The 18,496-nt window shown below is 42.0% G+C and overlaps 1 protein-coding gene across 5 annotated transcripts in view; it reads left to right on the forward strand.

The window, feature by feature from the left end:
- abr (ABR activator of RhoGEF and GTPase) overlaps positions 1-18,496 on the forward strand; it is a 153,050-nt gene that overhangs the window by 22,975 nt on the left and 111,579 nt on the right. For 2 of the 5 annotated variants that reach the window (XM_074611862.1, XM_074611856.1), the window contains exon 1: positions 3,335-3,527. The exons of 2 other annotated variants lie outside the window; for them this stretch is intronic. In XM_074611862.1, the coding sequence (XP_074467963.1) occupies positions 3,467-3,527 (61 nt within the window). In that variant the 5' untranslated portion in view covers positions 3,335-3,466. Of the gene's footprint in view, positions 1-3,334; positions 3,528-8,625; positions 8,651-18,496 lie in introns of those variants that run through there. One more of the 5 variants, XM_074611857.1, reaches the window with a different exon arrangement.

Consider the following 18,496-nt stretch of genomic DNA (forward strand, 5'->3'; position numbering starts at 1 on the left):
CCAGATTGAAGACAAAGGAGGTTGTACAGTAGATGAATCTATTTTTGATGAAGTGCCACTCACCAACCCTGCGTTCTTCTCCGCCTGTTTGGCTTTCCCTATACGTGAACTTGTGTGTTTGAGTGTGTCTGTGTGTGTGTGTGTGTGTGTGTGTGTGTGTGTGCGCTCTCGAAACCTTGAGTGCTTTTGTCATGCCAGTCTGATTTTCCTCCTTCATTATGACACATTTATATTCATTAATAACCATTAACACACGCAGGCTTACATTAAATGCCTCGACACACACATATATATATATGACCCCTGGCTAGACGAGCTCTAGGGTTGCCCTGTCGTTGAACGTATGTGTGTTTCCTCCAGCTGGCACATAAGAGATGTGCAGCCAGACAAAGAGAGGTGCTCGGGGCCCGGTGCTCTGCCTGCCGAGGGTGCAGGAGGAAAGTGGGGGGGTGCCTCCTGTCAGCCTTTGTGTCCTAATTGAAGTTTTTCTGCCTCTCAACCCTCTCGTCTTTCCTCCCCCATGCTGGTTAGAGGAGGATGGAAGGGGGGGAGGAGTGGACCTGGCAGGGGTTTGAGCAGGGGAGGGTTTCATATCGGGCTTTGTTGCCGCTGGCATGATGCTCGTCTGTCTCTAATTTCTCTTTTCTGTAGCACATGCGTTCATAAACACAGAGATAAAGAAAGGGCGCTGTGTGGTGGTGATGCTGTCAGCCCCGTCTCCGGGAGCAGCAGGACGCAACAGGAGAGCTAATGTGCCCATTAAAAGCTGACAGAGAGATCATTTGAAAATCAATAAAGCAGACATGAAATTCTTGATTGTACAATGACAAAATGTTTGTTTGTCGCTTTCCTAGTTTGATGAAGGTTGTTCTGTATTTCTGTATCTCTGTATGTGCTTGTGTCATAATACCAAGCATCATCAAAAAACTATTTCTTGAAGAAAAACATCATCTACATAGTTGTCTAGTATGTTTCCCATTTTACCAGTACCTTCTTTATTGTATCGGCTGATATTTCAGTAGTATATCAGCTCTGTCCAACCGCCTTACCTGCTGCACACACGTACACATGCTCATGTGCGTCTGTGTAGATGAGGGGAGCAGAGCAAGTGGCGACTGGAACAGAAGAAGACGGGAGTAGCGTAAAATAGGGCTGCACAATGAATCGAATATTAATCGTGATCACGATTTTGGCTTCCCACAATTAAATGAACATGATCGCCTGCGATATTAACATTTAAAATGTGTGTTCTGCTCATAGAAAACTGCAGCATATCAAATAAAGCACATCCTAAACTAATAGCCAGCCACCAGCCGGCGATCGAGATGTTTTGGCTTCACTTTTGGGGATAGATATTATCTATACGACCAATGTATTTATGATTATATTGAGAGCATCAAATTGTTTATCTAGCCTCTTAATGAGGCTAATTTTGCTCTCAAAGTGCATTCATGCATTTAACTTTAAAATGTAGCTAAGAAAAGGGGAATGGTGAATATTCCTGTATTTGTTCATATTTCAGATTTTTTTTATTTTTTATTATTTATTATATTATATTATTATATTATATTATTGTTCGTTTATTTTAACGTTAAAGTGCAGTAATACAAATATGTTGTCGCTAAAATTAATGAATAATCGTGATCTCAATATTGATCAAAATAATCAGGATTAGCATTCTCGCCATAATTATGCAGCCCTAGCCTAAAACATGACATCCGAACCAGTCACTTTCTAACTGAATGACTGACTCTGTTTCACACACGGCAGCTCATTGTTGTGTGTGTGAGATCTTGAGCTGATGATCGTGTTGTGCAATTCCTAGCGTCAGAAGCACTAAAAAAAATGCACACAGATGTATAAAACCATCTTCAGGAGAAGGTAACCAAATCTCTCCATGGACTAGTTCCTCCTTACCTGCGTACATATAGAGTATGTTTTACAAATCAAAATAAATATGGGCCTGCGATTGTATTCTCGTGATGCTTTACAGTAGGGATGCACTGACCCGACTATTTCAGTCCTGACACTGATCTGATACCAGTGTCTGATTAATAAGCTGTATGCCTCACTATGTTTAAGTGATTGGGATCATTCTTTTATGTGTAAGACAACATCAGGCTTGACATAAACATTGCTTTCACAACTTTGTAAAACAAAATGTAACAAATAAATGCATTGATATAAATTTACTGAATTATTATTTGTTATTAGAATAATAAATCGTACATCAGCAACTCGGTAAAAAAATCTACAGTTCAACGTTAACGTTTTAATGCAGCAACAAATTGGTCAAAATTGAAACAGGACTTCAAATTCCATTATATCATGTATAAAGTATATAAACATGGAATTGTCAGTGGCCCCATTGTCACTGATATCCGATCCAGCTATTTGAGTCCGTAACGGGCTGGTATTCGATCCGGTATTGTTATCGGTGCATCGCTACTTTACAGATGTTGGTTTTCCGCGGTAGGACAGAAGTGGACCAAAAAAGCTTTTCAGTACGCTGCCCCTTCCACCTGGAATAATGAACAAAAGGGCGAGAAATTAAAGAATCTGTGCTCCTGGTCACTATATGCTTCTAATTTATTGCTTTTTTTTCTTAATTTGGATGGTTTTGAAGCAGTTGTCTTTGCCTGTTTTTGTTGTTAATCATTTTCATTTATTGCTACGGCATTTTATACTTCCTTCTCGGCCGGTTATCTCTTGAAGAAGACTTGAAAACTGATTTTAATCTCAGTGAGATTTGCAAAAGCGAAGACACGTGGCAGTGGCTCGAGACAAAGATGGAGAATTTTTTACCTTGCAAGAGGTCAGGGGAAAGCAATTGAATTTGCACACTACAAGAAGGAAACAATGAGCTGTCCACCTAAAACATAGAAAGAACAGCGAAAGTAACTTCGGATTTTCATTCATTCATTCAATGGCATCACTTAAAGAGAGAAGAGCAGAGAGACGGGGAACTCACATTTGACTCAAGCCTGATTGGTACACAGTCATCATCATGCATCGCTGCCGAGTTCCTGCCTCTGCTAGAAGAGAGAGAGAGAGAGGCTGATGAGCCATTCGCGCAGAATCAAGAGAGAGAAAGAGAGAGAGGAGGGGTGGATGGGAGTGAGCGAGCAAGCCAAAGAGAGAGAGAGGGAGTGCTTCTCCCTTCCCCTAGCAACGGTCCGCGGTGGTCGTCTCCAGCCTGTTGTTTTCTCTCTCTCTGTCATACACACCGCTCACCCATACACTCTTGCTTTCGGCTCTCTCGCTCGCTCGTCTGCCTGTTGGACCCCGGGGTGTCTCTTGACATTCTTTCCAAATGATTCTTCTTGCTTCTCCCTGTGAGATGAAGGCTGTTTTTCAAGGATAAGGAAAAGAAAAGAGGCCAACGCGAAAGGCAGCAACGGGAAAAAAGGACGGGAGAAATTTCAGAAAGAAGCAGAGTGACTGAGATAGGGAGAGGAAAAGGAGGATGGAGCCCCTCAGTGCTCGTGGCCTGCCACGGCTCTCTTGGATCGACACCCTCTACAGCAGTACGTATCCCTCCATCCATCCATTTACTCCTCTACACACATCGTTCCCCATTTATCGTCTTTACCTCTAGCCATTTTTTACCCAGCGCCCCCTCCTTCTCCTTCTCCATCTCATGGGCTGCCTGTTCGCGTTACAACCCAAAGCTACATGCGCACGGAGAACACTTTGTATTTTCTCAGGACTTCCAATTAGCGTGCATCACTGTGGCTGTCCATAACAAGACGGCCCCCCCCCCTCCCATTCCTTCTTTTGCCTCCGGTCCCCCATAGTGGTAACAACTCGTGTCCAGTCGGCACAGAAGCTGGGGAAAGCCTGGAGAAATGGAGTGTGAGAGAGTGTGAGTCATGCTTACAACCTGGAGGTAGAACTTTATGTTCCATCCTATCGAGGACACAAGCTGTGTGATGTTGAATTTTTAATCCGCTCATTATTGTGGACTTCATGCTGAGATGTAGACACCAGTCTGACATGTCATATACTGTACGCTGGGTCACTTTGGCGCTGTTTTCAGATCAGGTGTTAGCAGCGCTTTCAGGTTATGAAACAACGAGTTGAAAACACTCTCCTCTGCTTTCCCTCCTAAATTAGCCAGACTTTAATTTTTTTTTTTACTGTAATGAGCGTGATTTACATAGACCAGAACATGATCAATGGTTTTTCATGCTTTAACTCAGAGCAGTGAGTGTGTATACCACTTTGCAGTGATTACACACATCCCATCAGGCGCAGCTGTGCTTCCCTGTCGTGGTGTGTGCTGCTGTTGAGATGCTGTGTGTTTGTGTTGGCAGTTTTGGGCACATGACACAGCCTTTTGGGATTTGCTCTGCTGTGTCACTATTGTTACCATGCCTTAATCCTTAGAGAGAGAGTGAATAGGGGAGGAAGAGGGAGGACGGGGTGGTGGTGTTTGGGATTTTAGGGATACAGAAACGGAAAGAAAGAAACCCAAAGTACAAGCGTGTTGTCAGAAATGTATTTGGTGGGCAGCTGTTGCTTGAGTTCACAAAGACACTGAAGGCAGCTACACAGAAGGGATACTGTCATTATCACACTGTGCAGTCATCGGCCTGTTCATTTGGTTCAAATAATCAACACAAGTGTATGATTTTGTACATTATTATATCTGTAACATTGATGCCTTGGACTCATCTTTTCGCCGAATGTTGTATGGTACTGCTTGGATTTTAGAAAGAGTTTAAAGGATCCGTGTGTAACATTTAGGGTGATCTATTGGCAGAAATGGAATATCATATTAATAAGTATGTTTTCTTAAGTGTATAATCACCTGATAATAACAATTTACGTTACCTTAGAATGAGCCATTTATATCTACACACATCTTCGCGGAATCAGTCCACCTTGTTGCACCACCACGTTTCAACAGTAGCCCAGAATGGACAAACCAAACACCGTTAACTCTGCTTGCTTGGGCCGCAGTCGATAACGTTACTGGCTCATGCACCTTTTACAGGAATAGTTCCACCTGTTGGGGAAATATACTGCTTTGCTTTCTTGCAGAGTTGGATGAGATGATTGATACCACTTATGTCTGTATGCTAAATAGAAGCTAGAGTCAGCGATTAACCTTAAAGACATAAACAAAAAGGCTCTTCACCAGACAAAGGTTAAAAAAATGAATCCGCCTACCATCACTAATTAACATGATATATGTTGTTTATTTAATCTGTACATCCACCAGAGTTAAAAAACGACACCTTGTGACTTTTTCTTTGCCCAGCGCAGTAACTTCCAGGCTAGCTATTTCCTCCTTTGTCCATCTCTGTTCATAATGTATAGAGAAAATATATCAAATAATGAATCGGGGGACACAACTAAATAGCTACTAAAATGAGTCCATTGTAACTTTTTTTTTTCGATTTTAAAAAGTCATAAAACAAACAGTCAAACCCACAGTCAGTTCGGGCTAAATAACATTGTAATAGCTCACACAGCCAACAGTGATCAGCATGCAGTAGATACAGTATCTCCCAGTCTTTATGCTAAGCTAAGCTAATCACCTGCCGGCTTCAGCTTCATATTTAGCTTTCAGAAATAAGAACGGTATCGATCTTATCATCTAACTCTCTGCAAGAAAGTGAATTAGGGTGTTTCCCCAAGATGTCAAACTATTCCTTTAAAGTGTTTTTGTCTGATTGTGTAGCAGTGTTTTACTATATTGACCATTATTTGCCAGTAACTGTGAATGCGTCATAGATAGCTCTGGATTATCTCAGCACTGAATTCTCAGAGCATGCACTTAGTCCACTTCTCAAAAATGGATTCAGGTCAGTGTAACTGTAGGGTAATGAATTCTTATCACCAGGGACTGCATACTTTGTCTGTGTACTATTTTAACATTGCTATTTTGGTTCTGGCCTTGCTGTGACCAGAAACGGAATCCATCAAAAAATCAAATCGGCTTTATTTATATAGCACTTTAACACCTAATGTGCTTCAACACATTTGAAATTCAGTGCGAGGCTGCATGTGTACAATAGGAGATAGACTATTAACATTACAACAGGCTGGATCCAGGCTTTATATGAGCTCTTCTGAAGGGAAAAGGGCACAATCCTTTTATGCACCTGTCATTTCATCATCCCTTTGCTTTCCCATCATCCTTTATCCTTTACTTTTGTGTGCCTCTGTGTAGAAAGTAAATTGGTACGTCAAGGGCCGCTGAAGCGACCCCCTTCCCTTCCACTCAGGGGAATAAAAAATACACCACTTTTGTGAGCTTTTTGAGGGCTACTTTACTCCCTCAGTACCACTACACTGACCCTGAAACAGCCCATTCACCAGTTCACAGGCTGTAACACATGAGCACACAACAGACCCAGTCCCACCCTTGTTATAGTGTAGTGGATTACCAAACACAGGGCTGTAATTGCATCCTTTCTCTTTAGCCACTGAAACTGTGTTAATGGCTCAATGTTAAGCGGTGGCCACACATCCTCCTCTCGCTGAGTAAAGTGGAGGGGGGGGAAGCGGATGCTCAAAGCCACAGCTGCCTGGTTCCCCCAAGAGGCTCAAGTCTTTCTGTTCAGCTCCTCTGTCAGGCCACAGCTGATCAAGGCAACATTTCCTCGAGCTTTCCTTCTCATAGATCTGCGTTTGTCAGACGATCAGTCACACAACACACGTGTGCATACTAAGTGGAGAAATTAAAAACAATGAATTAATGAAGGCTGCACATGCTCGAGTTAAGGTGCAGAGCTGTATGCACTCACAACACACTCCCAAACAAATTCACTGGCCCAGACCTCTCATCAGTCATCCTCTGCCCCATTTGTCCAGTCAGCAGCATAAGTGGTAGACTCCCAGGCGGCTATTAGTGTTTTTGTGAGTGTGTGTCTGTGTGTGTGAGTGTGTCAGTTACAAATACTTCTTCAAAACCCCTCTAATTTTTATCCCTGCTTTCCCACCCTTTTTGTCTTTCCTCTTATCTTGATTTAAGTAGTTCATCTTTTTTCAAGTATTTCTCTCACATATTTTTTTTATCAGTTTTATTATATTCTGCAGGGTAAAGGGTTGTTTTTTGGGTTTTTTTCATCCATAATCTGATTTTCAAAGCATTTTCATGGTGCCATAGTCTCCATTTTCAGTCTCTAACCAGTTCATCGGTTATCCCTGTATTGTGTATTACATTGGGAATCTCTCACAGCCGCTCTGTACATTTATGCCCTTCACTGATGAAAACGTGTTAATCTGTCTTGCCTGGTTTGCACCAAATTTAGATATATTATGTTGACATGTTGGACCAGAATTGGCTTTTTGTTTTCTGAATATCAGATAGGAGGTGTGATTAGCCCTCCAATTTTGAAAAAACTGACCTGAGCCTCTCTGTTACACAGCTTTTTCAGGGCGAATGGGCAGTTTGGATGGATGTCAATAAAAGTGGTAATATAGATGAGAGGAAGGAAGGCAGTTATAATTGACAAAGTGGTCAGTGTTGAGTTTCAAATACAACTCTTAGTAAGAAATGTGTGGGACAAATTTGCTTCACTAAGCTCGCTAATATCTACATCAGCTGGCTAAATTACAGTGCATTTGGATCGCTAATTCTAACATAGATGTATTAGCAGCCCTACTGTAATAATAATAATTGGGTCTTGCAAAAATGTTTTTTTCCAGTTTGTTCCAGTATACTGTAACAACCATTTTGTTTCTCATTTTGTTTATTCGATTCAATTAATAGTGAATTATTTTGGTAAGGGTTTTATCTATTAATATATTAGTAATATATAAAGATGTTGAATATGGGTGCAGCACACTGTCAGCTTCAGTTGAAAACAACAGAATCTGCGTTGGTCTTTTAAAACCACATGAATTTTAGCACACGATTACCCTAGTTTGAAATCACTGTATCACCCACAGCGGCATTTTTAGCTTCCCTTATTTTCAATGACTCAGGGAATCTATGGGCTTTCAAGGGCACGTTTGCCTCCAAGCCCATAATTTCTGCCACCTCCACGGCCAGAATGGCAGACTGCCTCTGACTTCTGACTCTGGCAGCCTGCGCGGTAACCTTCAGAGAATTAGCTTGCTTCAGTGCCACGTGATGCTAAAGCAACATCAAAGGAAAAGCTAGATTATGTAAGAGTCAGAATATGGGCATTTTGGCATAGCAGAGCCAAGGTGGCACGTGCGCATGCACGTATGTCAAAATGATTTTCCCTAATCCGAGTCACAGCGAGGGAGGCTTGAATATATGTGCTGCTCTGAGAGAGCGTTAAAGAAAAATCCATCCTCATTTCTGTACATCCTGTCAGGGGGTGTTGGGGAGTACTGGAGTTCAGCCCGGGAAGTCCTGCTAAAATATCACAGATGTGTGAGTCATGGTGGGCCATTTACCAGATTGTAAAGGGTTAAATATGTGCTGCATAATCTCCACTTTCTTCTGCCAGTACTGCAGATAGTAATATGGAACAACATGTTTCTGTTGAAGTAATCTGCTGTCTGTCCTGGTGCCATCCATCTAGTGTGCTCCAATCATAAACTGTAGAAAAACATGAATGTAGTGTCGATGACTCATAGGTCTCTGAACATCCAGATTTGGGCAGCAGAGGGGATCCTGTTTGGAGTTGATGTGGGACAAACGACAAGTCATAAATGCTGACGTGTAAGTATTAATCATAATCACGATTTTGGCTTCTCCCAATTAAAGGACCGATATGTAATATATTTACTGTAACAAATCATAAAATGACCATGATATGTCACCAGAGATTAAGGAAACATGCTGAACTGAAATACTGGCTTCTCCGACAACAATGCTTCAGCCAGTATGTTCTCCTTTGAAATCTCCATTTCGATCCGGAACGTCTGTTTTTGTTTTGGCCGGTGTGATCGCGTCCTCTGAACATTTTGACACCACGTTGTCACATATGAAACAAATTGGCATACAAACACAGCCTTCTGCAGCCATGGAAGCAAGCTAACGTACTGGATCAATAGTGTTAACGTTCAATTCTACTCGACCTGAAAAGCTTCGGCACATCTCTCTGTGGTCCGTGTGTAGCTGGGTTATCAGGGCAGCGAGTATTTGAGACACACAGCCGGTGCAGTGTCCGGACTTCTGCTGGTGGCCAGAAGCTAACATGGTTGTGTCTAACCCTCAAATTGCGAAAATGTGCACTAACTGCTGGCCGGAGGAGCACACAGGCCACGGCTCCAGTGTTTTGAATTTGGACTGCTGTTACCTGTTTTAAACGCCAGCTGTCTGTGCTACTTATTGTTCCTTTAAATGAACATGATCGACTGTGATATTGACGTTTAAAATACGAGCTCCAGTCGTAAAAAAACATATATTAAATCCAGTGCTTTTTAAACTAACAGCCTGCCACCAGGGGGTGATAGAGATGTTTTGGCTTCACTTTAGGGGAGCTGTCATGCCACCACTCACCCTAAAGCAGCAGCCTGTGAAAAACTTTACTGAATGTTGCGGATGCAGTCCAGAGTAGAAGAGTAATAAACTGTATATTGCCCGTCAAAACGACAATGCACTGAATTGATAAAAAAAAAAAAAAATGAAGAACCTTATTTTAAGTCTTAATTTGAAGCACAAATTTATATATTTGCAGGAATTTAGTACAAAATGGAAGTGAAAGCAGTTTGTTAATTTAAATGTGAAGGAGCAATACAAATATTTTGTCCCTAAAGTCCATGAATAATAGTGATAAATAGCCGTGTTCTCAATATTGATAAAAATTGTCGTGGCCATAATCGTGCAGCCCTACAATCAAGGCAAACATGGTTTCAAATACATACCTCTCTATCATCTTATTGGAGCAAACATCTTATACATCAACAATCAAAACACACTAAAGGAATTTCATCAGCTATTAAAAACCTTCTTCTTGTGAAATAACACAAGTTAAGAATCACTTTGATTGCTTCATTATGAGACACCCTTAGCTTCATCACTCATCCATGGCTGTTACTGTTGAATTAGAGATTCTCAAGCGTTAGAAGTTGTTTTAATGTGACATTTAGGACTTTAGACTCCTCAATAAAAAGATTAAGTGGGACTTGTATTCAGAGCGAATTGCATCAGTGGAAATGAAAAAGATGCTAACAGGTTTCTGGTTATGCCTCCACATTTCACCACACAGTGGTGGTTTCCTCTGGCTGTCAACGGTTCTGGTTCCCCCTCTGCAACTGTGATGGATGGAGCCAACTTCACTGCTGGCTAGCTGCTCCCAGCTGACTCCAGTCCAGTCCCAGTTCTCACTTTAAGTGTTTAATGTTAGTTATTTGGCTGACACATGGCCTGCTTCAGCAAACAGGGGCACAGCAGAGTGATTCTGGATGGCTTCCCAGCAGAGTGTCGTAGGGGAGTTCAATACAACTAGCAATGTCTCATTTATCACACCCTACAAAATCTATTTCGACCAAACCACCCACCTCTCTCCCTCTTGGTCTCTCTCTGTTTGAATAACCAGGGGCTTTACCCTCAGTTCCAGCAGAAACAAGTCCAGATCAATGAGATCTGAAAGTGTTTCCAAACATGTCATTTGTAGCTTGACCACAGAGAAGAACACAACACAAGCTCAAAGGGCCACTTACACCTCTGGTTCACTGTGAAGATGCCACGTTTTTATTGTTGTTACCAGGTCAGAATGTTAGCCATTTTATTTTACTTCAAGAGATTGAGCAAATATTATTGAAATATAATAAGGAAGTAGGACCCCCTTTACACCTGGAATTAAATGTGTCTCGTATCCAGATTGTATCTAGGTATGATTTAACCTAATTTCATTTACACCTGGAATTAGTATGTATCTCCAGTGTCTTCACTGAGATCCGATCGCTCTGTCTGAAAGGACTGAGGGGAAGCCTCCGGAGGCTACAGCTTGCAGCCGGGTAGTACCAGAGAAGCAATGTGTAATGCACGGACACCTCAGTCTCAAAACGTCGCTGTTAAGGGGGAGAGGGCCCACAAATGTGACTTGGAGGTACGTCTATACGCCAGTGTGGCGGATAGCCTTTCCGAGATTTACACGTAAAATGTACCCACATTTGGCGCTAGGTGAGTGTTAATTTCGGTTTCCTCTCCCACTTGCGACAAACAAAGGGTGGCATGCACCTGTATTAATGGGGAAAATTACATTTATAAAACCACAATAACAAAAAACTCTAAATCTAAAATCTAAAAATCAATCTACTGTTGATTACAACCGAAGCCGGAGCCCCAAAAATTGGTACTCGGGACAGACCAAGCATTACGTATTTCCGCCCACGTAGTTGTATGTGGATTGAAAACATAATTGCATTTACATTTGTTTTCAATGTGGTCACAATGCGTCTCCAACCGCCTTGACTATGAGTCAATAGTGCAGCGAGAAGAACAATAACTCATCATGGTCATTTGTGTTTGAAACCTGACAAACCATTATCTGGAATCAAACCCTGTATCTTTTCAGTTGGAGGACTGTAAATGCCTGATAATACCATTATTAATCAATCAGTTGCTGTTAGCACTACTGCTGCTACCACGTTATGGCATCACCTATAAAAAAGCCACTATGCCTTTTGTAGGAATGAAATTGGGTGTTGTGCAATTTAATCTGTGCTGTATGTCAAGTCTTGAATCGTCGCCTTGCCGCTGTAAAAGCTCCTCCATTATGCTGATCAATAGATGAAGCTGTTCCTTCCCTTCTCTGTACTGTAGCTATAGAAACAGACATCTCACACACACTCTCATACTGAGCGGGAGAAAGAATCTGAGTCAGCCCACAGCAGTGTTGTTATGTAATACCGTCATCTCTACTGCCTCTTCCATGCTATGCTTCTCTGCTTTGTGTTCGAGCATCTTTCTCCCATCGGGCCCGGCAAGGGGTTCATGATTATGTAATCGGCTTCGTGTTCACTTCTCCAAAACGGCCAGAAAACAGTTGTGTGATGCTGTTGAGGGAGAACCAAATGCTCAGTGCTTTGAGTTTCTAACACAGAGAGAGCCTGAAAGTGCTGATGGGAAAGTAAACAACTTAACCGATGCTCTTATCCAGCAGTAAAACAACACCTTTGTCAACACATACTACCACCACATTAGAGATATTATTTACTACTGTACCATAGATATTATTTATGGAGAATGCCAGGATTTAGAAGAAACAACCTGTTACATATTACAGCTGCAATAGAGAAGAGCATCCCATTATCAATAAGCTGAAACAGTGTAGTTGCACACTATTGCTGGGGTAAAATCCTGGTGTCTTGTGTTGTCATTTCTCCACCATACACCATTAAATAAATACATAGATATAAATCTACTGAAATGTTATTTAGCTGTTATTAAAATAATAAATCGTACAACAGCAACTTGGCAAAAAATCTTCAAAATTAACAAGAATTACAATTCAAGTGTAAAACTCTTTAATGCACCAGCAAATTGGTCAAAACGTTATCAGTTAACCATTTAAAATTCCAGTATATAATGTACATTATCCAGCTATTTGAGTCAGTATCAGCCCAATATTGGTATCGGTGCAACCGTAGTGACGAACCGCCAAACGGCATCAAGCAAGCTAGTGCTGCGAACACTTTTACAGAATTTAAATCTTTAATTTAAATTACTTGTCACAGCCATATCTGGGCAGACAATGTCATACTACCTAATGCAGTACGTGCAGCAATCTTTTGATTACCATACAGCAGTCATGCATCAATTTCCTGTCCGTGCATACATAACAACAGATGGGGTTCTAACTGAAAACATTTCAGTATTTCCAATATATCTTTGGTCTACAGGTCTTTATTGTGGAAGCTCATACAGTTACACACAATAACAGCAACTGTGCAGCTGTAGTGAACCGGCAGCCCCACTTAAAACGTAGAAATGGGTAATTTCTCATCGTTCCAAGTGAGTGAGTCCAGCTGAAAGTAGTGAAGGAGAGATTCGGCACTAAGTTGTAACATTAACTTAGCTGCTCTCTCGCCCGCAACCCGGCTGGGGTTACACTTCTCTGTGCCACGGTCGCCCGGGTTCATTCAATGACAACCGTGTGAATAATAGATGAAGCTTTTGGCTCAGCTGAGTATGTTGTTGTGGCTCTTTCACACACCGCAGTTATAGAGCAAAGACCTCATGTATCACTGGGGATGAATGATTTTCTGTCCAATATTACAATTGTGATATGAAATGAAATTATTTTCTATAAAGTAAATTCCAGGCTACATAACTGTCATTTTATAGTAACAATGATAAACTGCTAGTAATTGGTGTTTTTGTTACACAACCTATAAATGATAATGCTGACAGATCTGCGCTTTAACTGCTTGAGCTGATGTGAACTTATAACTAGGGCTGTACCTGAATAGTTCAGAGCTTCATTTATAATGTTGACATTCAAATTTCAAATCAACATTCAGGTACTTTTTTGCATGTTTATTCATTGTGTTTAAACATTTGTATTTCTGCACAGTTGCAGATAAAAAATTAGGCTACACTAATATTATTAGTATTATACTATTTGTAGAATTAGATTCCAGTGGTGACTGTGTAATTTGAGCATTTAAAGTCCAAAAGTCAAAATGTATTGAAAAAAGATAGATGTAATAATTTCTGAAATTCACAACATGTTTTTATCAAATTAAATGTACTGCTTCAATCCATATTTGTTGTCGTTTAGCCTGTCAAAAACTACATTTTCACTGCGCTCTCCCGCTTTCCGCACACAAAGGGAGGGACACTCCTTTATTAACGGGGTGGTCTAGCAGTACCATAGATTACATTTATATAACCACAATAACAAAACATTATTTTTAAATATATTTTTTTAGGGTGATGACATCATAAAATATAACGACAGACCTTTGAAGCTTCATTCAAAAAACACAATAAAAGCTTCAAATGTAAAAAAGTGACCCCAAATCAACTGTGCAGTCGGTGTTTTGCATAGAAATGAAGCAATTAACTGAGCATAGATGCACTTTTTGCTTATCACTGGAATCACTGGTTTAAGCTGAGCTATAATTTAGCTAAGATACCTTAAATAGCAGCATTAGCTAGATTCTCCTTTCAATGCCAAGTATCTTGCCATCTTCACATGGGCGAAGCTCTGAAAATCCTTTGTTGTGCTTGATGTTAGAGGGTGTGTCATGTGTCTGAGTGTGTTTGTGTTCTGTGAATCTGTGGGGACCTTTACCATGCCCTCTGGGGCTAGAGCTGTGTGTGTGTGTGTGTGTGCGCGTGTGTGTGTGTTACTATGGACAGCAGTCATCCTGTAGGGCTATGGTAACCACCAACCACTCCTTCTTTTGCCACCCATGCCCCCGTCCCCTCAGCCAATCGGCACACAGTAACACCACCGTTCCCGGCCAATGGTGCGGCTGGCGTGTTTACGTGCTCCCGGAAGGCGGGGGGCCACGATTAAGCATTCAGGGTAGTCGAGCGGAAGAGAGAAGAGGAGGGGAAAAAAGAGGGGAGGAGAGGGGGAGACAGGAAAGGGAGATGAGGCCATTATGAGTTGAGAGGGCTGATGGATGCACTCGAGCAACGACCAGTCTCCCAGACAGACTCAGGTGAACAAACACATATAGGTCATATATCACCTCAGGTTTCCTTAAATGGACTTTCCTAAATCGTGGATATAAATCAGATTCTCTAAATGTTTGGTCGCATGTTCACAGCCTCTATTAGAAACTGTCAAACCAAGAATCCATTAAGCTGCAGGTAGGCACATCTCTCTCTTTAACATTTTCTGTGTGTGCGTATACGTTTACGCGTGTTTGTGTGAGGAATCATTAAAGATTAATGGTCCCAGTAAGGGTTGGCATTCTGGTCTCAGTAGGTCATCTTTCTGCTGGGGATCAAAATGGATGTTCACATTCAGCCTGGTTGTCTTTGACATTATAGAGACGACCTGAGAGAGGGGAGAAATAGAAACATCCAGGCAGGTAGAAGGGTTAATATATCTTTTAAGAGATGGGATAGTATGAGAAAATAGGGGATGCTTAAAGGGTGTTTTTAAGGGGGGTTGTATGAGGTACTCAAGTGAGCTTGTAACCTACAGTATAGTGGACCGGTTGAAAACTGACAGTGATGGTAAGAGGCAGCAGAGAGACATGCTTTTGTCCTTCCTCTGCAATTGTAAGATATACTTATTAACATTTGTGAAGTGTATTTAATCATGTGTGCCCATCATCTCTCTGTTTTTTTCTGTGTTATACTCTCTTCCACTCTACAATATAAATAGGATGCTGGCACCATTACAGACTGCGATTGCCATGGCGAGGCCACTCTTTCAAAATCACTGTCCATTTTTTATTCAACACTTAACTGTGACCTTTTGTAGACGGATTAAACTCAAAATCAATGGAGTGATATCCACAAGGCTTCTCGCCAGTCTGTGTGTGTGTGTGTGTGTGTGTGTAATGTACTGACACGCTCATGCCAGATGGCTTCGTGTCTCCGAGCGCTCTCTCAGTTTATCAGGCATCATGCAGCATCCCGTCTTACTCTCTTATCTCTTCTGTCACTCTTTCCAATGTGTCCTTCAATAGAAATCTCTGAGACGAACTCCGCCAAGGCCAGCCTCATTATCTGTAAAGTCTGTGCATTAGTTTTCATTCATGCATATGTGTGTGCATAAACGGGGAAAACAGGATGGTTGGTGACACGTAAGACACATAAGTAGTTTTTACTGCAGTAACAGTTGGCTAATGCACGGTGAGTGTGAGAGTGGAACAGCAAAGCATCACTGAAGGGCCCTGGGAGAGTCTGAGAAGTCTGCAGAGAGGCCTGTTAACAACAGGTGTTTCTCTTTATACCTGCACTCCTACTAGCAATGCTCTATGGACAGAGGAGCTGCCACAACATGGGATTGTTTTCAGTTCTTTTTTCTCAATAGTGCACTTTTTTTTTCTCAACTTCTGATCTAGTCTCATAGAAAGCCAAACACCATTGATTAAAAGTGTGCAGTTATTCCAGTTTTCTATATCCAAAAGGGTTTTATTTGACGAGCTGGCACTAACTCTGTTTAAACCAGCGGCATCCTCTGGTTGTAGAAGCAGAGACTGTTTGGCCCCAGAGGTTTTTTTAAAGCTTGAAAGTAAAATGAAGAGCAAAAAAATCTGGCGTGGTATGGTGCAATCACATGCAATAGTTTTCACATTGGTATGGTTGATATGCGCATGCTGATGTGGCAGACTGCCAGCAGATTTTCATTTTAAAGAGGATCTATTATGCTTATTTTCAGGTTCACACTTGTATTTTGGGTTTCTACTAGAACATGTTTACATGCTTTGTTTGAGGGCGTGCCAAACTAGCCGCTAGGCAGGTATTATGCAAATGTATTACTTGGTGACATCACCACGTTACCGAAGAAAAGGCGGGACTTCAAGCAAGGTGTATCTGGCAGTTCAGAAGCAGTGTTTTTCCCTTTGGCGTGGACTTTGGGCTTTGTAACTTTGCACACCTTTTACATGCACAAAAAAACGATATAACACACTAAAGGAAAGGGGAAAAGCACAAAGGCATAACAGGTCCTCTTTAACATTTCTACGCCGTGATCACAATTACATATTTCAACAGGACACCATAAACACCTTTTCCACAACAATTTGGGACTTAAGTTCTCTATAAGACAACAAATCTCTCTGAAAGCTGCCTTCGAAATATCCCCATAGTCTGCTCAAATGAATTGTAAAATGGCCTTGTAAGCAGTTAGATCCAGCAGAAAGTTTTATGTATTCTCACTTGGAGTGTACACCCACACACTGCCAGTTAGTTTTTATCTTCGTGTCTCTTTTTTGGCCTAATTAGTTTACGGATGAATTTCCTCTTTGTCACGAACCTTTCCATCAGTTTCTGTCCTCCCTTTGACTCCCGTAGTAGGAGAGGGCCTCCCCTTTTGATATCAAGAGTCGCTCTTCTCCGCCTATCATTTCTGATAGCTTTAACGGTGTTATTGTGATGTGAAACACTGACCTGACCGAGCAGCCCACCACTCTATCTGACACACCTAGAGTGTATCAAAGTCATTGCCTCTAATCTGCATCACATTCTCCTAATTGGGCTGGGGAGTGCAATAAATAGACGCTACAACCACTGCCAGGGTTGCCCCGAGGGCTATCGACAGCCGCTTGCATTTTAATAGCTCCGCTCATTGTAGCTCTTTTGTTTCGCTGCACGGTTTGATACACTTTTCCATTAGCGCAATGCCCACGAACGAATGCAGAGGGTACCGCTGCACGGTGAGGTGTAGCTGCCCACACAGTACATCTGCTGTGCAGTACTTTGCCGTGCTGAACGTGGGTGTGTGCTGGCAGCGATGTGGAGGATTGATTTCCTCGTACCTGCTTTCAAACACAGGGAGGGGAGGTGCAAGGTGGGATATAAAATGTTGTGAATAATTCGTGAGGGTTGTGTGCTTTTTGTGTCTGTGCATTCATAGGCGTGTCTGCACTTGAATGTGGCCTCTTGTGTTTGTGTGTGCAGACAGACATGGCTTCAGGCCCCCGCGTACGATGGTGGTTGCCCTAATCTATGGACGCAGTGGGTTGAATCCAACCAGTCCTGCCTTGGGGATTTTGCCCAGCTAATTACAATGTATAGTGGCTGGCTACCATGGTAACGTTGGGTTGGTTTGGTTCGGGGAGGTAACAGCAATTCATGCATGTGGCTCTGCAGCGGAGGGAGCCCTTATCTCTTGCTGCCTACAGGCATATGGCACGCGCAGATATGCAGCTGTAGAACTGTCACTCATTTGAGGTATAAAGGGACAATACTGCCTTTTATCCGCCTCTTCTCTGGAAGGGAAGTGCTCTGGATGTGTGCGCACAGTAGAGTGGATAATGTCCGCACATCTTCATTAGCATCGGTGCATTTGTCGTGGAATGCATGCACAGCGTAAAACATTAAAAGTCTCATCCGTCTGCCCGTGTTAGATGTTTCTCGCTGTTAAGGTTTTTGATTTTGGATTGGCAACTCTCCTGTCATCTTCCATTAAAGACTTCCTTTTTTCTCCTGTCTGTACCTCCTTTCTTCTTTCTTTTTCTTTCCACTAAATAATGTGTGGGAGTCCTGCAGCTTATTGACCTTTTTAAAGCGTGCTTCGTCTGTTTCCTGAGCACAGTGGTTAGCTGTATCCGTGGAGCGTACCCATTATCGTCTTGATCAGGCTGGAAGAAGACGAGGGGAACAAAGACCCCGGATTAACTGGATGACTCACAGACTTTTCAGGCCGCAGCTCCTCGCTGCTCTTGACTTCGGCGTAGTTAGCATCATTTAGCATTACTGTAACTTCAAGCCGGTAGAATGTTGTGGCGGGGGGTGTCCTATTCGTTGAGGTGCACACACTGAATTTTAACTGTAATTTTGGATCTGAATCAGTAGAAAGCCTGCTGTTCTCTCTTTCTCTCAGGTAGTCGTGTAATCTGTGGATTATATCTATACCATAGAATGAGATTAAGCTCAATAAAGAGCATATATTTCACTATTTCAGCAATGAATGAATACCTTTGG

This window comes from Sebastes fasciatus, chromosome 16, assembly GCF_043250625.1.
Source record: "Sebastes fasciatus isolate fSebFas1 chromosome 16, fSebFas1.pri, whole genome shotgun sequence".
NCBI classification, from domain to species: domain Eukaryota; kingdom Metazoa; phylum Chordata; class Actinopteri; order Perciformes; family Sebastidae; genus Sebastes; species Sebastes fasciatus.